General features: G+C 45.8%; 1 protein-coding gene across 2 annotated transcripts in view; it reads left to right on the plus strand.

Moving 5' to 3' along the window:
* ripor1 (RHO family interacting cell polarization regulator 1) overlaps positions 1 to 25,946 on the plus strand; it is a 229,897-nt gene that overhangs the window by 193,916 nt on the left and 10,035 nt on the right. For both annotated transcript variants that reach the window (XM_038806778.1, XM_038806779.1), the window contains exons 15-20: positions 293 to 461; positions 5,876 to 6,011; positions 11,790 to 11,948; positions 18,237 to 18,395; positions 19,301 to 19,497; positions 20,580 to 20,663. In XM_038806778.1, coding sequence (XP_038662706.1) covers positions 293 to 461; positions 5,876 to 6,011; positions 11,790 to 11,948; positions 18,237 to 18,395; positions 19,301 to 19,497; positions 20,580 to 20,663 — 904 coding nt within the window. The remainder of the gene's footprint in view (positions 1 to 292; positions 462 to 5,875; positions 6,012 to 11,789; positions 11,949 to 18,236; positions 18,396 to 19,300; positions 19,498 to 20,579; positions 20,664 to 25,946) is intronic.

The raw sequence follows: 25,946 nt of genomic DNA on the forward strand, positions 1-25,946 counted from the left end.
TTGTGGTCTCCTGAGGAGGTGCGCTTTGTTCTAATGCACTCAGTGTGGCATCAGGAAGTGAGTGGGTGGTGGGTACTGAAAGCCAGACCCCCCCCTCCCCAGCCACAAAATTCATCCCATTCTGCTGACCCCCTACATCATCACCTCCACTCCGCGAAACACCTTCCACCATTACTTGTCCCTGGCCTTGTGAGACAGGTGTGGCAAGATCAGTTTGTCTGTTTGCCTCCTAAATGGGTAAGTGAAGCAGTCTCGAGCTATTGTAGTGACTTTATATCTGCTTCTCCAGCAGGCACAGCAGTAGAGCACGTGGACTTGCTGCGGGACCCAGCGAAGCACTAACTGAGGATACTGGAGTCGGTAGTGGCTCCGAAGGGAGTCCGGTTCCAATGACAACAGGGAATGAACACTTGGACCAGGTTCTGATTGTACACTTGAATAACTGCAGCAGACTATTACTGGTAAACATCAGTCGGATTCTTACATTATCTGCAGTGCTGATAGTTACTGAAACTGTGGACATACCACAAAGCTCTGTGTCAAAATAGATCAGTGCTCATTTATGCTAACAAACAGCATAAACGGTGTGTGTGAGGTAGGTTGTGTTGTTAAAGTACAGTTACAGGAGTTCCATCCTGCTTTCCGACACACTGGAAGACGGTTCGTGAAAGGGGATAGATAGATGTCTGTTAAAAATCCTGCTGAAACTTGGGTTTTGAAACCAAAAAGAAAATGCTGGAAAATCTCAGCAGGTCTCAAAGCTTTGACAAAGGGTCATCTGGACTCGAAACGTTAGCTCTTTTATCTCCCTACAGATGCTACCAGACCTGCTGAGATTTTCCAGCATTTTCTTTTTGGTTTCAGATTCCAGCATCCGCTTTCATACTTGAAACTTGGGTTTTGATCTACACGATCTAAAGTGAGTTGGTGTTTAATTCCGACATAACAGCAAATAAATCATAGAGTGCCTACAGTGCAGAAGGAGGTCATTTGGCCCATGGAGTCTGCACCGACCCTCTGCATCCTACCAAGGGTCAGGCTTCCACCCTATCTCAGTAACCCCAACTAACCTTTTGGACACGACCTAACCTGCACATGTTTGGATTGGGAGGCAGCCAGAGCACCTGGAGGAACCCACTCAGACATGGGGAGAAAGTGCAAACTCCACACAGTCACCCGAAGTTGGAATTGAGCCCAGGTCCCTGGCGCGGTGAGGCAACAGTGCTAGCCACTGTGCTGACTAGAGCAAATTCAAGCTTCACATGGGTAGACTGGGGTTAAACTATACTTCATTTAACAATTATTTACAAGTCAAAGGAGCCCAGCTCCTTCAGTGGAAGTTCACATAAGATAATGCAGCATTGAACCATTAAATTAGCACCCATTAGAAATTAATATCTCTAGCAGTATTGCCTAATCAAGTAGAAGTTTATCAACAGAATTCCACAAATGCCAAATGCAGTGCCAGCTGTATAGAGTGAATTTTGACTCTGACTGGAGGGAGGAGAGTGCCGTACCTGCTGTGTGGAATCTGTATTCACTGACTGGAGGGTGGAGAGTGCCGTACCTGCTGTGTGGAATCTGTATTCACTGACTGGAGGGTGGAGAGTGCAGTACCTGCTGTGTGGAATCTGTACTCACTGACTGGAGAGAGGAGAGTGCCGTACCTGCTGTGTGGAATCTGTATTCACTGACTGGAGAGAGGAGAGTGCCGTACCTGCTGTGTGGAATCTGTACTCACTGACTGGAGGGAGGAGAGTGCCGTACCTGCTGTGTGGAATCTGTATTCACTGACTGGAGAGAGGAGAGTGCAGTACCTGCTGTGTTGAATCTGTATTTACTGACTGGAGGATGGAGAGTGCCGTACCTGCTGTGTGGAATCTGTATTCACTGACTGGAGAGAGGAGAGTGCCGTACCTGCTGTGTGGAATCTGTATTCACTGACTGGAGAGAGGAGAGTGCAGTACCTGCTGTGTGGAATCTGTATTCACTGACTGGAATCTGTATTCACTGACTGGAGAGAGGAGAGTGCAGTACCTGCTGTGTGGAATCTGTATTTACTGACTGGAGAGAGGAGAGTGCCGTACCTGCTGTGTGGAATCTGTATTCACTGACTGGAGAGAAGAGAGTGCAGTATCTGCTGTGTGGAATCTGTATTCACTGACTGGAGAGAGGAGAGTGCCGTACCTGCTGTGTGGAATCTGTATTCACTGACTGGAGAGAAGAGAGTGCAATATCTGCTGTGTGGAATCTGTATTCACTGACTGGAATCTGTATTCACTGACTGGAGGGTGGAGAGTGCAGTACCTGCTGTGTGGAATCTGTACTCACTGACTGGAGAGAGGAGAGTGCCGTTCCTGCTGTGTGGAATCTGTATTCACTGACTGGAGAGAGGAGAGTGCCGTACCTGCTGTGTGGAATCTGTATTCACTGACTGGAGAGAGGAGAGTGCCGTACCTACTGTGTGGAATCTGTATTCACTGACTGGAGAGAGGAGAGTGCCGTACCTGCTGTGTGGAATCTGTATTCACTGACTGGAGAGAGGAGAGTGCCGTACCTACTGTGTGGAATCTGTACTCACTGACTGGAGAGAGGAAAGTGCCGTACCTGCTGTGTGGAATCTGTATTCACTGACTGGAGAGAGGAAAGTGCCGTACCTGCTGTGTGGAATCTGTATTCACTGACTGGAGAGAGGAGAGTGCAGTACCTGCTGTGTGGAATCTGTATTCACTGACTGGAGAGAGGAGAGTGCCGTACCTGCTGTGTGGAATCTGTATTCACTGACTGGAGAGAGGAGAGTGCAGTACCTGCTGTGTGGAATCTGTACTCACTGACTGGAGAGAGGAGAGTGCCGTACCTGCTGTGTGGAATCTGTATTCACTGTATCTGGAGAGAGGAGAGTGCCGTACCTGCTGTGTGGAATCTGTACTCACTGACTGGAGAGAGGAGAGTGCCGTACCTGCTGTGTGGAATCTATTCACTTTGACTGGCTACAGTTCGTGAACAAGCTTCCTTTGTTATAGAACAGCACACTTAATTATACAATATTAAATTGGATTTCTGCAGCACTATTTATTACATTAACTTGTCTGTCTATTGATAGCCCCAGCTGATTAATGTAAGGAGACCGGGGCTGAATAAGTGTATCCGAATGAGTGTTCCAGTTTGGAGTTGACTGCATCCTCTCTATATCAGTCCTGTAGTACTGCTTTCAGTCAGCTGATGGCACAGAAACACTGTAAATCAATTTCAAACGTCATTTCACCCTTTGCAACATGACCATCTATGGAGAGTAACGTCTGCTGCAGAAACTGATTGAAAATATAATTCACAATTCAGAATGTGGTTTTTACTTTTTATCGCCGATCTGTAATCAAAACAATTTTCCTTTGGAATGGAATGACCAAAATGGGGTGATCTGAATGAAGGAAATCAAAGTGAAATATGAGACTTGCTGGATAAGTAATGGTATGTTAATGATGCACACAGTTTTATGACAAAGCAACCAGCAACAAGCTCTGACAATTCGAGAACTGTCATACGTTGCAAATCTCCAGAATTTGCTGGTAGATTTACTCCACTCACCATTTCACTTGCATAAACAGCATCTCGCATTTACCTCCCTGTTATCTTTAATAACTTGTTGGAATTGCACAAGAATTACCCATCAAACACATGTTGTTTGGTAATTACAGGCTTTAAGTGCCTTTTCGCAATGCGGTGATTGTTGAAGCATAGCAATCAACCTCTCTAGCCCAGAATGGACATCATTTTCAAGTGTTCAATCTCATTCCTTTGTGTAACTATTTTCTTAGATTTTAAAAATATTATTTATTTTCTATTCCTTTGGTTTTTCTTCTATCTCTCTCGTAATCCAATCTTTCTTACTGTCTACATTTCTCTTTCTTACCCGAATAGACTTTAATGCATTTTCCTTCTCTGTCCTTCCTCTGCACTTTGTCTATCCTTATGCTGATGGTTCACTAAACCCCCAGTTGCCCTGGCCATGCCATTATCAGCTTGCATTTTTGTCAAGTTACACTGCTAAATTTCTTTGAGCCGATGATTGCAAAAATTAGTCTATAATGAGCTGCCCTGCTCCAGCCAGGCCCAGTGAGGTCCATGATTCAAATCCTGTGCCTAATTTGAGGATTAAATTTGAATTGGGCTTTGCCACTATACATCTTCCAGGTTTTGTCCCACTTTGGATGTCAACCTTTGCTCTGGTGACATTCTCGCCGCTGAGTCAGAAGGTTGTGAATTCAAGATCCACTCCAGTGGCTTCAGCACATAACCCAGTTCAGTATTGAGGGAGTGTTCCACCATCATGGCGGCACAATAGCACAGTGATTAGCACTTTTGCTTCACAGCGCCAGGGTCCCAGCTTCGATTCCGGCTTGGGTCACTCCCTGTGAATGCATGGCTTTCCTCTGGGTGCTCCCACAAGTTCCCAAAGATGTGCTGTTAGGTGAATTGAACATTCTGAATTCTCCCTCTGTGTCCCCCAACAGGTGCCAGAATGTGACGACTAGGGGTTTTTCATAATAACTTCATTGCAGTGTTAATATAAACCTACTTGTGACAATAAAGATTAGGATTATTATGTTTGGCAAGATGATCATTATCAGAGGCACCATCTTTTCCATGAGACGTTAAATCTAGAAATATCTGCACTCTTGGGTAGATGGAAAAGCTCCTATGGTAGTATTTGAAGAAGAGCAGGGGAGTTCTCTTAATGTCCTGACAAATATTTTCCCACTATCTGCATTACAGGTTGAGCATCCCTTATCTGGAAAATTCTGAAATCCGCACTATTTTTTCAAGTGCTGACGTGATGTCACAGTGGGAAATCCCACAAAGCTCCCAGGCGATGCATAATTCCCAACGTGCGCCGCACCTAAGCAGTTCCCAAAGCGCTTTGCACATGCTCAGTATATTCCAAAATCTGAAAAACTCAAGTTTTTGGAGAAAACCTTGGCGAGAGGAATTAAATTTTGATCTGCCTGATTCAGAGTCCACAATTCTCACGCAGTAAGATAGATTGAGATCTGTATGTTTCTTTTCATGTTGTTTAATGGGAAATTGAGTAGTAGTGTTTAAGGTGTAATTGTAAGCTGTTCTTTTCAGTTGTGAAGTTAAAAAGTTTAATATTGTAGTCGTAATAAAGTTTAGTTTTAAATATACCAAATCCCTATTTCCTCATACAATCACTCCTGGAGCAAATCATTCTTTCTCCACAGTCTTACAAATAGACTAAAATATTGGGGTTTCAGTCCAGTATCCTAGCCATTGCTAGGGTCTGGTCTGGGATTGTAATAACTTGTTTATTCCCATGTTCTCCTGGCTGGCCTCTCATCTTCCACAAATACGTGCTCATCCGAAACGTTGCTGCCTGTATCTTTAAACTTGCTTCTAGGATCATTCACTTATCAGCCTTGTTTTGGCTGATCTTCATGTGCTTTCTGTTCAATAACATGTTAATTTTAAAATCCTCATTCTTGGTTCAAATCCCTCCATGGCCTTATCCCTTCCTATTTCTGTAATCTTGTCCAACTCTAACCGCCTCATTGTTACAGGCGTTCCGACTAATCTGGCCTCCTGCATGTCCCTGATTTTCAGTGCTCCACTAGAGGTGGTGCTTTCAGCTGCCTTGCAATTCCCTCCCTAAACCTCTCCACTTAAGATGCCCCTTAAAACTTACCTCTTTGATCAAGCTATTGGTCATAACTCCTGATATCGCCACCTTCTCTGTGTTAAAAATATATTATTTATAATGTTCTTGTTAAGCACCTTAAGAGCGTTTTATTGATTTAAATGTATTATATACATATAAGTTGTCCAATCTTTTTTCTACACATCAACACCAATATTGCAGCAACTGGGTATCTATGGACCACTGCGATGCCGAGAGATCTACGCACTGGACAAGCTTCTGAGGGAGGCCCATGTTCTAAAGGTAGTCGCCAGACTGAGTGAGGAGAAATCTGGGAACATAAGCACTGCCGAGGAGGGTGAGTGAGCCGTCTCAAATGAAACATCACCCAACGTTAATGCACTGGCTCATTGAAGCCTATTCCTGTTCCACACCATCTGATTCCCTTTTCCAATTACAAGGGAGAAATTAGAAAGTGTAATGGTAATTGGATGGTAGAATTCTTGCCTTTTTGAGTCGGGAAGTTATGGGTTCAAGTCTCACTTCAGAGACTTGAGCAAAAAATTCCAGGCTGTCGCTCCGCAATGCTGAAGGCATGCACTGCTGTTGGAGGTCACTTCTTTTGAATGGGATGTTAAACCAAAGCCCAAAATATCCATCGGTGGATGCAATCAATCCTATGGAACTGTTCAAAGAAGAGCTGGGGAATTATCCCCAGTGTACTGGCCAATATTTATATCTCAGCATGCATTTCATAGAATCATAAAAAAGTTACAGCACAGAAGGAGGCCATTCAGCCCATCTTGTCCATACCAGCCTAGGACACCCAGATACCTTTCCCAGTCCCACCTTCCTGCACCTGGTCCATAGCCCTGTAGCTTAGAGCACTACGGTGCAGATCCAGGTACCTTTTAAAAGAGTTTAGGATCTCTGCCTCCACTACCAACTCGGGCAGCGAATTACAGACTCCCACTACCCCCTGCGTAAAAAAGTTTTTATGCGCGTCTCATCTACACCTTCTGCCACTTATCTTTAATCTATGTCCACTGATTCTAGAATTCTCCACCAGGGAAAACTATTTTATCCTGCCCACCTTATCTCTTTCCCTCATTATTTTGTACATCTCAATTAAGTCACCCCTCAGTCTTCTTTATTCCAAGGAAAATAATCCCAACCTATCCAATCTCTCCTTGTAGCTACACTTTTCTAGCCCTGGCAACATTCTTGTAAACCTCCTCTGCACTCTCTCCAGAGCAATAACGTCCCTCCTGTAATGTGGTGACCAGAACTGCGCACAGTACACCAGTTGTGGCCTCACCAGTGCTTTATACAATTCTAACATTATATCCTTACTTTAATAATCTGTACCTCTGCCAATGTAGGAGAGCATTCCATATGCTTTCTTAACAACCTCGTCTACTTGAACTGTTGCCTTTAGGGATCTGTGTATCTGTACGCCAAGATCTCTTACTTAATTTGCCCCTCTTAGTATGTTCCCATTTATAGTGTGCTCCCTACAACTATTCCACCTCCCTAAATGCATGACCTCACACTTCTCTGTGTTAAATTCCATTTGCCATTTTACCACACACTCCACCAATCCATCTATATTGGTTTGAAGATTATAACCATCCTCTGCACTGCTCACCACTCAGCCAATCTTTATATCATCTGCAAATTTCCCAATCAAGCTCCCCACGTTCACATCCAAATCGTTAATGTATAACACAAACAGTAAGAGTCCCAACACCGAGCCCTGTGGAACACCATTTGAAACAACTTTTCAATTGCAGGGGCAGCCATTGACCCTTTGTTTCCTATTACTTTTTATCCAGTTTACCACATTGCCCTGTATCCATGGGCTTTCACTTTCTTGATAATCTGCCATGTGGGACTTTGTCAAATGCCTTGCTAAATTCCATGTACACCACATCCACTGCAGTACCTTCATCAACCCTTCTTATCACTTTAGCGGTAATGCCAGCAAAAAAGTAGTGGTAATGGTCAGCAAAAGAGTACGCTTCCAGATGGAGAAGGTGGTGGCAGATCAGGGGGTAGATATGTGATTCTGACAGGGGCGCTGGAGGGGAGATTAGTAGCGCTGTTAAGTGTATACGGTCCCAATTGGGACGATGTGGGATTCGCAAAGAAGGTGTTTGGGGCCATCCCCGACTTGGACACACACGAACTGATAGTTGGGGGGGGGGACGACTGGAACCAAGGTTGGACAGATCACGCCCACGCTCGCTGGTCCCATCAGGGGGTAATGGCGTTGGCTGGGCTAATGGTGGAAATGGGAGGGGTGGACCCTTCGAGGTTTCTGCACCCGAGGGAACGGGAGTACTCGTTTTTCTCAGCAGTCCATAAGGTATACTCGCGGATCGACTTTTTTGTGGTGGGGAAGGCTTTGCTGGCTGGGGTCAAGGGTCGGAATACTCGGCAATTGCAGTGTCAGATCACGCGCGACATTGGGTGGATATGATACTGGAGAAGGGGCTAGCGCACAGGCCGGGATGGAAATTAGATGCGGGACCAAGGGTTCTGTGACAAAATTTTAACGGTAATTGAGGAATATGTAGGTTTCAACTGTATGGATGAGGTGTTGAAGGCAGTTGTTTGGGCGGCTCTAAAGGCGGTAGTGAGGGATGAGGTGATTTTGTTTAAGGCCAAGGTGGACAAAGAGGAGAGGTTGGAGCGGCAGAGGGTAATAGATGAGATGTTCGAGGTAGATAGGGGTTATGCAGAAGATGGGGACCCAGCGAAGCTGATAAAGAGGAAAGAACTACAGGCGAGCTTTGACCGACCATCTACCAGGAAGGCGGTACGCCAACTGAGACGAGCAAGGGGTGCAGTTTACGAACATGGAGATAAGTATGTTAGGTCAGCTCCGGAGGGAGGCAGCAGTAAGGGAAATTGTTCAGGTGAGGGATAGGGCAGGGAAGTTGGTGGTGGCTCCGGATCTGATTAACAAGGTTTTTGAAGTATTTTATAAGAGGTTGTACAGGTCAGGAATTTCTAGATGGGTTGGAGTAGCCGAGGTTAGGGAAGGGGGACAGGACTACATTAGAAGGAGCGATAGTGGAGCAGAAGATAAAGGATGCGATTGGGAGGATGCAGTCGGGGAAGGTGGCAGGGCTGGATGGGTTTCCGGTGGAATATTATAAAAAATTCAAGGATAAGCTGGCACCCCTGATGGTGGGGATGTTTGAAGAGGCGATAGGGAAGGGGGTGTTGCCACAAACTTTGAGACAGGCATCAATTTCCCTGTTGCTAAAAAAAAAGGATCCGACGGAGTGTGGGTCGTATAGGCCCATATCACTTCTGAATGTGGATGCAAAAGTATTGGCGAAGGTACTGGCGGATAGGCTGGAGGAGTGCCTCCCGAAGGTGATAGGTGAAGCTTAGACGGGGTTCGTGAGAGGGAGACAGCTCTTTTCAAACGTTAGCAGGGTATTGAACATCGTTATGGCACCGGCTGAGGGGAAGGAAACCAAGGTGGTTGTGGCATTGGACGCTGAGAAGGCGTTTGGCCGGGTAGAATGGGTGTACTTGATGGCAGTTCTGGAGCAGTTTGGGATTGGACCAAGATTTGTAAACTGGGTAAAGCTACTATATAAGGAGCCGAGGGCTCGAGACACTTCTCTCTCCACCGTGGGACGAGGCAGGGCTGTCCTATGTCCCCCCTGCTGTTAGCACTTGCGATTGAGCCGTTGGCCATCACATTAAGAAGTTTGGGGGTATGGAAAGGAATAGTGCGGGGGGGGGGATAGAGCATAGGGTTTCCTTATATGCTGATGACTTGCTGTTATACATGTCGGAACCAAGTATGTCGATAGGGGGAATATTGAAGCTGCTTCGAGTGTTTGGGTCTTTCTCGGGGTACAAACTATATCTAGACAAGAGTGAGTATTTTGTGGTGTCTCAGCCGGGTGTGGGGGCAGGGGCAGGGGGGCTGCCATTCCGTAGGGCAGGTACTCACTTTTGTTACCTGGGGATGCAGGTTGCCTGGGAGGGGGGGGTGGGCCTCCCCAGGTACAACATTTCTAGTTTGGTGCGGCGTGTGAAGGCTGATCTGGCAAGGTGGGATGGTCTCACTCTGTCACTGGAGGGTCGGGTACAGGCGGTTAAAATGAACGTGTCGCCGCGATTTCTGTTTATTTTTCAATGCCTGCCAATTTTCCTGCCAAAGGCTTTTTTCAGAGAGATTGAGGGAAGGATTACTTTGTTTATATGGGGTGGGAAGGTGGCCAGAGTTAGAAAGGTGCTGCTACAGACAGGAATTTGGGTCTTGGCAGGCAGCGGGTTTGGGTCTTCTGAACCTGATGTATTACTAGTGGGCGGCGAATGTAGACGTTGCGGAGCTGGGTCAGAGGGGTTGATTCCCAGTGGGCAGAATAGAGGAGAGTTTGTGCAGTGAGTCGGTGAAAGCACTAGCAACAGCGCCACTCCCGATAGCCCCGGGGAAAAACTCGGGGAGTCCGGAAACAATAGCTTCATTGAGAATTTGGAGGCAATTTCGCCAACACTTCGGGTTGGGGGCAGGGTCAAGGGAAATGTCGATTCGGGGGAACCACTGATTTGAGCCAGGGATGTGGGATGGAAATTTTCGGAAATGGGAGGAGAAGGGGATTAAGACACTAAAAGATTTGTTTCTTAGGGGACGGTTTACAGGATTGAAGGAGCTGGAAGCGAAGCATGGGCTGGAGCAGGGAGAAGTGTTTAGATACATGCAGGTTCGAGATTTTGCCAGAAAGGAGATACAGAACTTCCCTGTGGAGCCGACCTCCAATTACTGGAAGAGGTGCTGACGACAGGGGGACTGGAGAAGGGGGTAGTGTCAGCGGTTTAGAGAGCTATTTTGGAAGAGGAGAAGGCACCACTGGAAGGGATCAAAGCAAAGTGGGAGGAAGAGTTGGGAGAGGATATGGAGGAGGGTTTCTGGTGTGCGGTGCTCCGGAGAGTGAATGCCTCCACCTCGTGCGTGAGGTTGGGGCTGATACAGCTAAAGGTGGTATACAGAGCACACCTCACGAGGGCGAGGATGAGCCGATTCTTTGAAAGAGTAGAAGATGTGTGTGAACATTGCGGGGGGGGGGGCTGCTAATCACATTCATTGGTCCTGTCCAAAGCTTAGAGGATTACTGGAACGAGGTTTTTAGGGTCATTTCTAAAATGGTGCACGTGAAACTGGACCCGGGCCCCCGGGAGGCCATATTCGGGGTGTCGGACCAGCCAGGTTTGGAAACGGGTGCGGAGGCAGATGTTGTAGCCTTCGCCTCGTTGATCGCCCGAAGGTGGATCCTGATAGGTTGGAGAGCAGCCTCTCCACCCTGTGCCCTGGCGTGGTGGGGGACCTGTTGGAATTCTTGACTCTTGAGAAGGTGAAGTATGAACTGAGGGTAAGGGTGGAGGGGTTCTACCATTCATGGGCATTATTCATTATGCACTTTCAAGAACTGGATAACATCGAACATTAGTTGGGGCGTGTGGGTGGGAAGGGGGGCTGTGTGTGTTAATGGCGACTATGGGTGATCCCTAATTCCTTTTTGTCATTTGTTTGTGTGCACATGCAGGCGAATGTTTGGGGTTTGGTGGGAGGATGGGGTCATTGTTATTGATATGGGGATTGACATATTTGTTACTGATAATTGTTTATTGTTGGTGGGTGTACATTTGGGAGAAAATGTGAAAAAGGAGAATAAAAATATTTTTTTTCCTTTCTTATCACTTAAATTGATGATCTGATCATTATCACTAGCTGAGGGAGCTTGCTGTGTGCAAATTGGCTGCCATCTTTCCTACATCAGTGCCCATACTTAAAGTATTTAGTTGGCCATAAGTCCTTTGGGACATCCTGAAGTCATGAAAGGCACTATATCAAATTATTTTCGCCAAAATAACTATAAATTAATTGAGTAACCATAGTGATCTCTAAATTATTGGGCAAATTGGGGCTAGAATTGCAATCCCTGGCTGGACAAAGTCCAGGAGATGTCACATGACAGCTAGCTTTCCAGAATCAAGTGTTTCACTGTAAATCTGTCCTGTATTTGTGTAAGGGGGAAGTTTTCTTTGTTTTGTATTTTTAAAACCTTGGTATTTATGCTGTCTCTTTTTTAAACTTGCTTCCCTTCAGTCATGCCACTGCTAAAAGATAAGACGGTCTTTTCATTCTGGACACACTGCACCGAGAGCCCAAACCTGTTCAGTGCCACAGTTGAGCGCGTTCTGCAGAAGCTGAACTTGAACTTTGGGAGCAGAGTGAATGAGCAGCACTCTGGCCCAGCGGAAGCAGGTTAGTGACCATGTTCAACTGGGCAACTTCTACATGTAGATATCTTCGCTGGAGTAACAAATAAAATAATATACTTTTGATGCATTTTAAGGAGAAACTGTAATAAGATTTTAATAGGGTACCGCATAATAGACTTGTTACTGAGCATTTGGAATCAGACAAGTAGCAGAATGGATAGCAATCTGCCTACAAAACAGTAAAGAGAGATGGGGGTTTAGAGCAGCTACACAGATTGATAAAAGTGGGTAACGTTTGACAGGGATCAGTGCTAACAGCACTGTTGTTTACTATTTACATAAAAGATTAGCACTTTGAAGTTGATGAGAACTTCTAAACTTGTGATGACACCACATTGAGTGGTGTGGTTAACGCAAAGGAGGAATACAACAAAGTACAAGAGGACACTAATAAATTTGTGAAATGAGGAGCTTCCAGTGGTGGCCAAGGAGTGAGTGGTCGCACATTAAGTGGCTCCTGCCCGAGGTTGAATTTTTTGGGCACTTTTGCACGTTTTGTGGGGTGTTACACAGATGGAAAACGAAAGAACAGTGAGAGTGAATGAGTTTCCTCAGCATGGAATACCTAAGCCCTACCAAACAAGGAGTGCAATGAGTAAAGGGCAACAGTCAGACCAGGAGGACTGTCGAGGTGCGATAGAGAAAAAGATGGCAGAGAGCTCTGTGGTGTCGTTTCCCACATAATAGTCAATGGAGCAACTAATGGAGCTTTTGACGGTTAAATTCCAACACCACAGGAAGGAGGCCTCGGAAGACTTGGCTAAAGTGGCAGAGCTGATCCTGGCTGCCCTAGAATGAGTGGAGAAAAGCTGGAGGCGTAGAATGTGCCATTCCAGAAGGTGGACAAGTCGGTGGCTGACCACGATAACCATTTGGCCTCACTGGCTGAATGATGGCGGAGGGCCAGAAGACTCTGCGGGAGAAGGTGGACGACGAGAGAATCGCTCAAGGAGGCAGAATCTCAGGGTGGTGGGGCTGCCTGAAGGGATCGAGGGGACACAGGCCACGAAATACATGGCTCGGGTGTTCGAGAAGCTGGTGGGTAGGGGGTGGTGTTTTTCGTTTGTGGCTGGGGTGGAAGGTTAGGTATTTGGGTTGGGTGAAAGGCAGGGCTGGAAAGGTGGATTGTGATGTGGAATGTATTGGTGTGGCGCAGTTGGCTAAGGGGGGATGGCGGCCGTTAGCTTGAGGTGGGCATGGAGAAGCTCTTTAAACATTGATGGGGGCCGGGTGGTGGCGTCCTGGAGCCCTCCAACCAGGCTGATCAGCTGGAACATTAGGGGACTGAATGGGCCAATCAAGAGGACCCGTGTCTTTGCAGAAGTGGTGTTCATGCAAGAGACTCATGTAAAAGTTGCAGATCAAAGGAGGTTGAGGCAAGGTGTTTCATTGAGGTTGGATATGAAGACTGGGTGGGTAGCGATGCTGGTAAGAGGGTGGTGTTTTTGGCGAGTAGAATTGTGGCGGATCCTGAGGCAGATTTGTGATGGTGAGCGGGGAGGTTGAAGGGGACACCCGTGGTGTTGGTGAATATATATGCCCCAACTGGGATGATGTAGAATTTGTGAAGAAGGTGTTGGTGAAGGTCCCTGACCTAGACACACACCGGTTGATTCTGGGGGGGGGGTGGATTTCAATATGGCTTTGAATCAAAAGATAGATCAGTCATGTCTTAAGTCCCTGAAGGTGTCGGCGATGGCGAGGGAACTGCTGAGATTTATGGAGCGAATGGGAGAGGTTAAGTCATGGCAGTTTGGGATGCTGAGGGGAAGGAATTCCCGTTCTTTTCACATGTTCACCGGGGTTATTCCCGGATCGATTTATTTTATTTTTTGAGCTGGACAAGAGGTTGCTGGTGGGGCTGGTTGGGACGCAGTATCCGGCGATCGTGGTCTCAAACTTGGTGGACTTGATGTGGAAAGAGGAGGTTCCCAACAGCCGCAGTGGAGGTTTAGATGTGGGGTTGTTGGCTGATGACGGGGATCGGCGAAAGGATAGGGTGGCTATACGAAATTATGTGGAGCCCCATAGTGTGGGAAACGCTAAAGGCACTAATCCAAGGGGGAGTTTATTTTGATCCGGGCACATAAAGAGAAGGGGGAGTGGCTAGAAAGCCAAAGATTAATGGAGGCCATGCAGGAGGTGAAGCCGAAGTGCCCGGCGGCCCGTGGGGAGGTGTTGCTCAAGGAGAGGAAGATGCTGCAGATGGAGTTATCTACGGGGAAGGCGATGGGGCAGTGGCAGCGGGTCACGGGGCGATGTCTGAACATGGGGGAAAAACCCAGGATCAGGAGGATGTTTTTGTAGAGATGAAGTGATGGGTTGGCACTGCCAAACCTGCTGAATTGTTACTGAGCGGCAAACGTTGTGAGGGTCAGGAATGAGCATGGGGGAAGAGGTCAGTGAGGGGGCGGATGGAGGAAACCTCATATAGATGAACCCATTTAAGGGCGCTGTCATTGGCACCTCTTCCATGCTCACCATGAGTCCGGTGGTGGTATCAGCGCTACGGGTGTGGAATCAATGCCATCGGTATTTTAAGATTGAGGCAATGTCATTGTGGGTGCTGATCTGTGGCAATCAAGGTTCCAGATTCCACGTTTCCAGCATGGGAGAGGGCAGGGATCGAATGCTTTACAGGCATGATTTTGGGGGTGATGTTTGAAGAGTTGGGAGAGCTAGAGGGGGCGTTTCAGCTACCGGTGGGTGGGGGGGCAGGATTAGACACTTTGCTAGGAAGGAGTTGGGTACATTTCAGAAGTTACCAGCCCCAGTGCTGCAAGATACAATGTCCGAGGACGAGATTGAGGAGGGAAAGGTCTGACATATATGGTGAGTTGATGGATAGAGGACAGTCTTCAATTGGAGGGAATAAAACAGAAACAGGGAGAGGAGCTGGGGGGGTCAGGATTGTAGAGGTCGGACTGCGGTAGGTAAACGTATCGTCCTCGTGTGCGAGACTTGAGTCTCATCCAGTTGGTGCATAGGGCGCACATGATGGTGTCTCGGATGAGTCAGTTCATTCCAGTAGAGGATAGGTGTGGGCGGTGCACTAGGGGATTAACGAATCATGTCCACATGTTTTGGGCTTGCCCGAAGTTGGAGGAGTTTTAGGAGGCCTTTACGGGAACTATGTTGAAGATGCTGGAGGTGAAGTTGGCTCCGAGCCCAGGGGTGACAATATTTGGAAGATCCAGGAGTGCAGGTGGGCAGAGAGGCTGACTTGTTGGCCTTTGCTTCCCTGATAGTCCGTAGGTGGATACTGTTAGGGTGGCAGGACTTGGAGCTGTCTAAAGCGATGGTGTGGCTGAGCGACTTGGTGGAGTTTCTGCACCTGGAAAAGATAAAAGTTTGCGATTAGAGGCATGGATTAGGGGTTTTCTCGAAGTGGAGGTTCTTCATCGACTTCTTTAAAGACTGATTAAATGTCAGTGAGGAGGGGGAGGGAGGGTTCTTTTGTTATAGTTGGAAAATGGGACGGGGCTGGGACAGAGAGGTTTGGAGTGTGATTTGTGAAGCTTGTTTCCTGATGTTATACCTCTTTTTTTTCCCCAGTGCAAAACTAAAAATGCCTTGAATAAAAATATTTTTAAAATAAGTACCGGTAATTTCAATATGAATAAGTGAGATGGTACATTTTGGTCAGAAAAATAATGAAGTCACACTGTGTGAATAATAAGAGGGGTAGAAAAACGAAGGATCTGGGAATTCATTAGTCACTAAAAGTAGCTACGCAGGCTGATGGAGCTATTTTCTTCAGAAGCTAATCAAACACTGGTTCATTTTTGCGGAGATAGATTTGAAAAGCAGTAGTTATGTGAAATTCTTATCAGACCTTGGTTAGATCACCCTTGGTGTACTATTCACAGTTCTGATCCCTATATTATAAAAGACTATAGATGCAGTGGAAAAAGTGCAAAAACATTTGGAAGGTAGAACAGAGAAGATACCTATCAGAAAAAGTGGAGAAGACTCTTGAAAAGAGAAAGCTGAGGAGAGAGTAAGAATCATTTAGAATGAGTACTTGAAACACCATAGTATACATGGCTACAGACCAAATGCTGGAAAATGGGATTAGAATAGATAGGTGCTTGATGGCCAGCACAACAGGATGGACCAAAGTGCCTTTTTGCTGTAAAACTCATGACCTGATGGTATTATATGATGACAAAAGAGTTTGAGAGGGTAGATGTTGAGAAAATGCTTTCATTTATGGGGAAATCAAAAACTCAAGTTTGTAAATGTAACATAGCCACTAATAAAAAGAAGGAATTCAGGAGATACTTCTTTATCCATAGAATTGGATGATTGGAATTTGATACCACATGGAGTTCTGGAGGCAAATGGTATGGATACGTTTATCAGAGGAAGCTAGAAAAGCCATTGGGGGAGACAGGAATAGAGGGATTATACTAATGGCTTTAAATAAAGAAGGGTGGGATGAGGTTTATGTGGCGCATAAATGCCAGCACAGACCAAATGGGCCAAATGACCTCTTTCTGTGCTATGGTCTTGATGAAGCTGAATCTGTTTCAGCCTAATTCTAGTTGGAAGGATTTGAGAAAGGAATGTACGGTGAAGACCATAGTCCGTCAAATACTATCCTGATGGTCACATATTACAATTAATAATGATTAGTCTGTAACAGACCCAGATATAATGCAGAGAAAACCTCAGTGGTGGAGAGCTTTGAGAACCATAGCTTCAAAGTTACCTGTTCCTTTCAAGCCCTCCACACTTGCCACATGTCATGTTTCATCTCTTAAATTATTCCTATAATATACCCCAAAATATTTTCTGAAATAAATTGATTTTAATTCATTAATAGACTGCTTCCACCATCTCCCTGGGCACCTGTTTCGTGGATTAAACACAGGATTAAAAACATTTTCCAGATTAGTTTTAAATTTACCCCCTACGGGTACACACCATGTCCTTTGTTTCACTTTCCTCAGAACTGTAGAACCAATCTGTCACTGTTATACAATATCTAGTCCCTTTAGAATTCTAAAAGCAGCAATCATATTACCTCTCCACCATTCTTTTTCCAATAAGAACATGCTCAATTTACATAATCATACCCCGTAATCCAATCCCTCTGTTCCCTCAATCATTCTGAATCCCCTCTTCTGTTATCCTCAATAGCTGTGTGGCAGTTGGACTGTACAGTTTTCTACTTTGTTCAACACCAGAGTTTTATGCAGTACAGGATGAGCTTGTTACTTTGGCTCCATGATCTTTTAATAAATCCATCATCTGACTTGTTTTACACACAATTCTACAGCACAGAGGCCATTCGGCCCATCCTGTCTGCACTGAATCCCGAAAGAGCTACCTAGCTAGTCCCATTCCCCAGCCCTATCTCTGTAGCCTCTAAATTCATCATTTTCAAATATATATATCCAGCTCTCCGTAATTACTTCAAATTACTTCAGTAATTTGAAATTTATGACCATTTCCATTAACATTTTCTTTTAAGTGATAATCTCTTCTTGGATTTTTGTAAAACAATTTCCATTTCTTTACGTTGATTTTCATCTGTCACCTACTTGTCTGTTCAAGTGCTAAACAATCTCACACCTCCCATATTGAAGAAGGGCCAGCATTGTCCTGAAATTGGCCCAACCAAATAGGCACGGCTGGAATTTGAAACACTTCATTTCTTTATGCACTTCTTTCAGAGAGAAAGAAGATGGGTTATCCAGTTAATTAGCCCATCTCATGGGCTCGCCTTTCCTTCCAGTAGACTGGCCTTTACAACCCCAGAGCTAATTTAACTCTGCAGGCAAGCTAAGAGCCAGCACACTTAAGTGAACATTAACATGAACGTACAGATATGAGGATGATCTGCTTTGTATGCGGTCTGATACATTACTGATTCAGATGTTTGTGTCAAGCATGTTCTATTGTACCGTGCTGCTGAACTCTGAAATTTACTAGGACGTTCCATTTGGGCAATTTATTAACTTATAGTGCCCCGTCATGAATTTAAATGTAAGAGTCACTGTCGTTGTGGAGTTTGCACATTCTCCCCGTGTCTGCGTGGGTCTCATCCCCACAACCCAAGGATGTGCAGAGTAAATGGATTGGCCACGCTAAATTGCCCCTTAATTGGAAAAAAGAGAATTAGGTACTCTAAATTTATTTATTAATTTAAAACTTTCTAGGTTAGACTCTGACAAATGTTTGTGATGCTTTAGCAGTATCTACATTGCATGTGGACTTTAATCATTTCTTCAGTAAAATTTATGTAATCTGCTCTTTCTTTCAGTTTTCATTAAACTAGTGGAAAGATTTTTGGACAGAACATTGCCAAAACGTGCTCGTAGTGGAAATGTGGAACTGCTGACGATCTTCCAATACTTGAGTCACATTGAGGAGCAGAACGTGCCCTCCTTACCTGCCTATATCATGGAGCTGGCAGATGAAGGTACTTTGCTACAGTTCTTTAATGTCTCTTAAACTGCAGCTTCACACCTAACTCTATCCTTCCATTTATAATCCTCTTCTTTCCTGTGCCACTGTTTCTACATGTTTTTTCCTTGCATCATATCATTCAGTTTTGAGCAGAAGCCAAGACTCTGCCAGCTTGGCTAACAAGGTGGGTTGACTTGAGGTCAGTGGAGCCATAATGAGTGTGGCGAATGCCCATAGGAAGCCTTTTTGTAGCAGCACTCTGGACTGACATTTCCATTAGCACAAACTGACGTTGACATGTGATCATCATCCAGCTGACATCTCCAGCCATTCTGGCTGGCTCCATGCAGGATCATGTTAATCAAGGAGAGCACACTGTTTTATCCAGCAGGGCGTTATCAGCTCGGAAACATGTCTCAGAACAATGATCTTTTTTATGGAATGTAAATGTTGTAGTCTGGGTTTTTATTCAGTGGTTGTTGAAGGTTTAGAATGACATAAAATGCACCTGATGTTGATTTTATAAAAGCTTTTGATGAATCTCTGGGAGAAGAATACGCATATGTATTTGAATGTGGCATGTATGCATACCTTATCCTTGTGATGCACTTGTTCATTGATTCACGTATTGCACCGGCTGCAGTACTTCTGGGTTAGATCAGGAATTTTTGTCCCCCTCCCCTGATTGCAAGCCAAGCTTCTACATGGAATGCATGTAATGATGCGGGGAGAACATTGGTGCAGGTTCACATGTCAAAAAACCACCTGACAATCCTGTCCAGTCACAAAAATGGTGAACAGCCACTCAAGTCAGATAACCAGTTTACGGTCTGTTTAATCCGGACAGAGTACAAATGTCCACAGATATTTTATGATTTTTCGCTCCCCCTCCATCCTCATAATTTCCATTCTTTGCAGTATTCCTGGTTCAGAATCTTCAGTCCTCTGAAAGGGACGTGGTTCTGAAGACTCTGAAACACCTCTCGGGGACTCAGCTGCAGAAGGATGGACTGAAAGCCGTGGGCCTGCTTCTGTTGGAGGACAACACTAAGATCTGCAACACTGCTGCCGCTGTGCTGAAAAACCTGGCAGAAGACCCCAAATTCAGAGAAAAGGTTGGTAGTAAAGGGTCTGTAAACGTAATTGCTTCTCTCAAAGCTACCTTGACTGCTCCCTCCAGAAACCTATCTATACAGGGGACAGAGATAAAGGCACAATGCTTAAAGATTCTTTGTAAATTAGGAACCCCTTAATTTTATGTGAAATCTTTTATTGTAGACTTAATGGAGCTGTGTTTGAGATCATCATGAGGACGTGTATTGTACCTCTTGGAGTTGGCCTGTTGGCAGTGCAAGTGTATTATACCTGAGCAGGCAAGGCTGCTGGTAGTAATAGTGTATTGTGCCTGAGCAAGTGAGGCTGTTGGCTGTATTGCACCAATCCACTTGCATTTGTGCAGTGTGGTTTCACCCGAAACTATATTCACTTGTTTATAGAAAATTTAGGGGTGATCTGATTGAGGTATTTAAAATGTTAAAAGAATTTGATTGAGTAAATAATGAGAACGTATTTCCTCTGGTGAAAGAATCACAAACAATGGGACATAATCTAGAAGTTAAAGCTTGGCCATTCAGAATTGGAATCAGGAAGCACTTCTTCTCACAAAGAACAGCAGAAATCTGGAACTCTTTCCCCAAAAAACTGGATTAATTGGTTAATTGGATCTTTCAAGATTTGACATTGATTGTTATTTGTCAGGTAAAGGTGTCAAGGAATATCAAGCAAAGGTTGGTCATTTAAATTGCAGTACAGATCAACAATAATCTAATGGAATGGGGGAATAGGCCTGAGGGCTTGAAAGCCTACCCCTATTCCTATGTATCACTGCAGTTGCAATGTCAATGCAGCCAAATCCAGTTTTTGTATCCAACCAGACATCAGAATGAAGCAGAGAATTGGCTGGCTCGATACCATTCATTACCTGTTTAAATTTTGTAGATCCTCCACCAAAGTGCAGTGAGACGTGGGTTTACAGAGCTGAGTCCTTGTTAGCACTTAATCACTAACTGCCCTGTTGTGTCACAAAGAGCAGTGTTTACCCTACATAAGCATTAATCTTGAAACCGCTAGTATATGAATGTTGGAAAATGATTTGTTTTGTGTGACAGACTAATTGTGTATATTTGTTTGTTTTCAGGCCCTGGTTTGTTACTTGGAGTTGCTTGAAGATGAGGATGGACAGCTGAGAAAAGTAGGTTGTACAGCACTGGCACATCTAAAGGTGAGTGCTTCAGTTCAGTGATTGGGGAAAAAAACACTCATGACACTTGAACCCATCCTAATTTACTGTCTTAGCCTGCTCTGAAATGACTAAAAACGAAGACCCCTCTGAAGTCATTTTGTTGCTGTCACTAAATTGTGAATTACTGCATGGATATGTCAGGTAGTTTCATAGTTGACTTAAAATGAAATAGCAGCAACTTTCCACAGACTTGACCTAGTTCTCAATGTTGTCTAAGCTTGACTTTTTAAAACAAGAAAGGGATTTTCTTTCTCTGGCACAGTTTCAAACTTGGCTTCATTTCTACATATAGTTTACCTGCTTCTGCAGTCTCCTAAATATAACTCAGTCTACTTCTTGAAATCTTTGCATGTACAGAACCACGCTATTGAATACTGCAATGTCGGTAAAAACAGCCTTTTAAAATACTTGATTTAAAGAGCAGGATGTAAAATTTTGATTTATGGTAGATGAGTAATCTGAGCCATGACATGTTAAATGTTCCATGAAACAAATGGCTTTAGACCTATGGTACCCAAAGCTGCTCAACGCTGTGGTTTTCCTTGTGCCTCCGTCTGTTGTGAACTAATTGATTGCTTTGAATTAGTCAGCAACTTCACTATCGTATCATGCAACTACCATGGTGGTAGAAGGCAAACCAACTGAACCTTGGTCTTTGCTGGTTTAACAGTTGCCGTGGAATCTTGTCCCCGAAATGTTCGGCTGGTTATTTTTAGCCTCTCTTCCGTTTCTACTTCTGGGGGAGAAATGGGTCCTACAATGTTTTTGAATTCCAATAGATAATAAGTGAAATACAATGGCCAGTCAGCGTCTGTAATAAGAAGACTGGTTGTCAGTTTTGAGCAGCCACCTTTCAGCAAAACTGAAAGCAAAGGTAAACTAGAAAGTTTGAAAGAGGAGAAAAGAGGAGGGAATGGGGAAATAATAAACAGATACACCAATCAGAGGGGGTCTGGGTCTGTTCACTAGGGACAGATAATTTGATAGATAATTTGGAGTGAGACTTTTCTGACCATATCAGCAGTGCTTCACCAAAGGAATATACTATGTAATTACCTGCCTACAGAGGAGGACACCACTCGAGTATTATAAAAATGGAGGCAGCTGTCTGGGTCTGTGTTTAACTACACCACAGCTAATCAGTTAAATAAAAGGAAACAAAGCCTCAAGCTGATCTCTATCTAACATTTAAGGGTGCTAAGGATGGCCATTTTGTCAAGAATCAGCTCCAGGTGGTCACCAGGCCTCTGTGGCAGGTGAGCAGGTGCTTAGTCTTCTATTGGCCATCAATCTGTTCTGTGACACATAAACATTTGAGAACTGTGGTCACAATGAGGCCCAAAATTTGACCAGATCCTCTCAAGATGATGAGATTGACTGCCGTGCCCTTTCTTGAACCAAGTCCACTATACAATGTACAGGAAATTGCAGGATTGAAAACAAAGACTTATCTAAAGAAACGCTGCTTCTTTGTGCGTCGACAGGGACGTTTGTATGTGTCTTGGAAGACCCATCCCAGGCACAAACAGAGGCAGGGCTAACCTAGAGATTTGAGCTTAAATTATAATAAATTGTAAAAGAGGCAATATATATTCAAGAGGGTCCACGAGCTGCATGCATATTGGTGGCCACCCTGTTACCCCTCTCCTCGGTCACCTGTGAGGAGTAACGGATCAATGGTTATGTTAATTAAATAATGATGCTCAAGATGATGTAAGCATGACTTCAGGGCCAGATGACCAAAATGCTCCAAGGGTGGTAGACACAGAACAGTATGTTTCCAGAGAACAATGTACTTGGAATGAGGGCTTGGATATCAATAATATAAATAATAATTTTTGGAAACACTAAATATTGACTATCTCCAAGTCTCACAAGAGTAAGTGAAATCTCATCAAAACAACCTGGGACCACACAAGGGTTTGGACTGACCAGATTATTTGAGTTACTGTAGATATCAAAACATATAATAGTGACAGGCAAAATGATCATGTTTCTATATGTGAGTTCATTACTTTTTGTAGTTTACAAGCCAGTTGGTAAAAATGTTTGTTCTCCTTGCTTCCCTTTTAGTCTCTAATTTTCCAACCTTCTTAAAAATACTTGTCCATCTTTCCTTTCAGTTCTGAAGCCACAGCCAAAACTTTATTTTTTTTCTCACTCTTACAGACGACTGAGCTGCTGTGTATTTCTTTTTTTAAAAATTTAGAGTAGCCAATTATTTTTTTCCAATTAAGGGACAATTTAGCATGGCCAATCCACCTAACCTGCACATCTTTTTAGTTCTGGGGGCGAAATCAACACAGACACAGGAAGAATGTGCAAACTCAACACAGACAGTGACCCAGGGCCGGGATTCAAACCCGGGTCCTTGGCGCTGTAGGCAGCAGTGCTAACCATTGTGTCACCATGCTGCCCGCTGCTGTGTATTTCTACTATTTGGAGTTTTCATCCTTGTATTCAAATAATGTTGGGAGATTGAGTGGCTGTGCTGCCATATTCCATTGTGGAGCTGGATATTAATTTGCTCCCATGGTCCACTTAGAGAAGCCCCTACAGAACATATCCTAAAAAACAGAAGCAGGAATAGGCCATTCAGCCCCCTTGAGACTCCTCTACCATTCTGTAAGATCATTTATGATCTGATTGTGGTCTTAATTCCACTTGCCTGCATGCCCCTCACCCTACCCCACTAAGCGTTGACTCCTTTTATAGATCAAAAATATATTCAATGACTCTGCCCTCTGGGGTGGATTACTGACGCCCTTTGAGAGAAGAAACTCCTAATTTCTGTTGTAAATGGGAGATCCCTTATTTTGAAAATTTAGCTCCTGGGTCTTGGTTCCCCCAGGAGAGGCAACATCCTCTTGGCATCCATTCTGTCAAGTCTCCTTCAAATGTTTTATGCTTCAATAAGGTTACCTCTCATTCTTCTCAACTATAATTTGTATAGGCTCAACCTTTCCTCACAAGATAAACCTTTCATCCCAGGAATCAACCTAGTGAACCTTTTCTGACACAAGTCTATCCCACCTTAAGTAAGGAGACCAACGCTATATGCAGTACTTTAGATGCATCTCCTGTACAGTTGCAATTAAACTTACCTATGTTTATACTCCAACCCCTTACAATAGTCCAACATTTGAATTGCCTTATTATTATACATGCTGTGCATACATGCTAACCTTTTGTGATTGAATTCATGAGGACACCACTTAAATAATATTCTGCTTTTCTCTTTCTCCTACCAAAGATATAGGGCGAGATTCTCCGGACTCACGACGGTTCGGAGAATAGCGGGCGTCGGAAATTTTTACGGCGACGCTGTTCCGACGCCCTCCCGCTATTCTCCGAACCCCGCAAAATGTCGGAGTCGCGATTCCCGACAAACGCCTCCTTCCCGCCCCTGACACGACCAGAATCGCCACTGATAGCCCCCCCCCGCTATTCACCGGCCCGGATGGGCCGAAGTCCCGACGTCATGGCGCCCTGTTTGGACGTCGTGAAACACACCTGCTTTTTAAATTCGTCAACCAGTCGGCCTGGCTGACGACTGCTTGGAGGAGGTCAGGGCACCACTCTGCGCACCGCTCAGCGCACCGCTCGAGTCTGGCCACAACGGGGAAGGCATCCCTGGGAACAGGAGGGGGTCCAGAGCGGGGGGAGTGTGGGGCGACGGGGGAGGCAGTGGGGGAGACGGGGGAGGCAGTGGGGGAGACGGGGGAGGCAGTGGGGGAGACGGGGGAGGCAGTGGGGGAGACGGGGGAGGCAGTGGGGGAGACGGGGGAGGCAGTGGGGGAGACGGGGGAGGCAGTGGGGGAGACGGGGGAGGCAGTGGGGGAGACGGGGGAGGCAGCGGGGGAGGCAGTGGGGGAGACGGAGGAGGCAGTGGGGGCGACGGGGGAGGCAGTGGGGGGCGACGGAGGGGGGGGGGGGGGTTAGGTAGAGAGTGAGCCGTCCAACCCCGTAACAAAATGTCTGCCAGCATGCCATGGTGTGCCGGTGACGAGGACACGGCCGCTGGTTCCCCTGTGGCTTCCGGACACAGGCCACTGATGCACCCGTGAGGAGGCCATAGTTTACTGGCCGTTGGATGCAGAAAGTGACCAGGGGTTAGGCTGACCGCGTGTCAGCAGCGCGACCAGGCCACCGGGACACACTGGTATCCCATGGCTGGCGGCTGCCGAGGTGTCGACTAACCTCCGTCTAACATGTCCCGTTTCTCTGCCCCCCACCACCCTTCTGTAGGTTAGCACGATGTATGGGAACAGAACGGCTATGTTCTGCGCAGTGGTTGGGGCCGCTCTACTGGATTTGGAGATGCAGCAGCATCCACACCCACAACCCGCAGTGGCTGCGGGGCCAGCTGCAGCAGCAGAGGGAAGGGCCGAGGAGTTGCCAGTCGTCGAGCAGCATGGGGGGGGGGGGGGGGGGGAGGAGGAGGAGGAAGAGGAAGAGGAGAGAGTGAGGGTGCAGCCACGGCGCCAGAGGCGACGACCAAAGCCGAGGGTGTACCGTGTCCGGGTCTCTTTCCTAACAATGCCGGACATCACCTGCAGGAGAAGACTCCGGCTGAGTAGGCAGACGGTGATACATATCTGCGAACTCCTGTCGCACCTCGCCCCACGTGGAACGGGGGGAGGACACGCGATCCCGGTAGCCATCAAGGTGACGGTCGCTCTGAACTTCTATGCTACCGGCTCCTTCCAGTCTCCGAGCGGGGACGTTTCTGGGATCTCCCAGTCATCGGTGCACAGGTGCATCCGGGATGTGACCGACTCCCTCTATGCCATCGCGGACCGCTACATCACCTTTCCCGAGGACCAAGCAAGTCAAGACTCACGAGCCCGTGGATTTGCCAGTGTGGCCGGGATACCGAGGGTTCAGGGGTCAATCGACTGTGTTCACGTCCCCATGCGCCCGCCTGCTGTGGATAAGGAAGTGTTCACAAACAGGAGGGGGACATACTCCATTAATGTCCAGGTGGTAATGTGAATTGCGCTTTCACGTATCTGATCGTCAGTCCAGAAGTAAAACACTCGAACACGTCAGTAACGAATATTCGTTTATTTACGGCCGGGACAAATCTCTAAGCAGTCGGGTAACTACCTTCGAGAAGTGCCAAAATCCCAGAATAAGGACTGTATTTGTATACATTTTATAGCTTAGGGGTGGTCCCCTTAAATTCCTAGATACACCTATGATTTGGCAAGGATCCAGAACATGTACATATATGGAATTATTCTTCGAGGTCGGGAGGTT

This window comes from Scyliorhinus canicula, chromosome 9 (assembly GCF_902713615.1).
Source record: "Scyliorhinus canicula chromosome 9, sScyCan1.1, whole genome shotgun sequence".
In the NCBI taxonomy this organism is placed as follows: domain Eukaryota; kingdom Metazoa; phylum Chordata; class Chondrichthyes; order Carcharhiniformes; family Scyliorhinidae; genus Scyliorhinus; species Scyliorhinus canicula.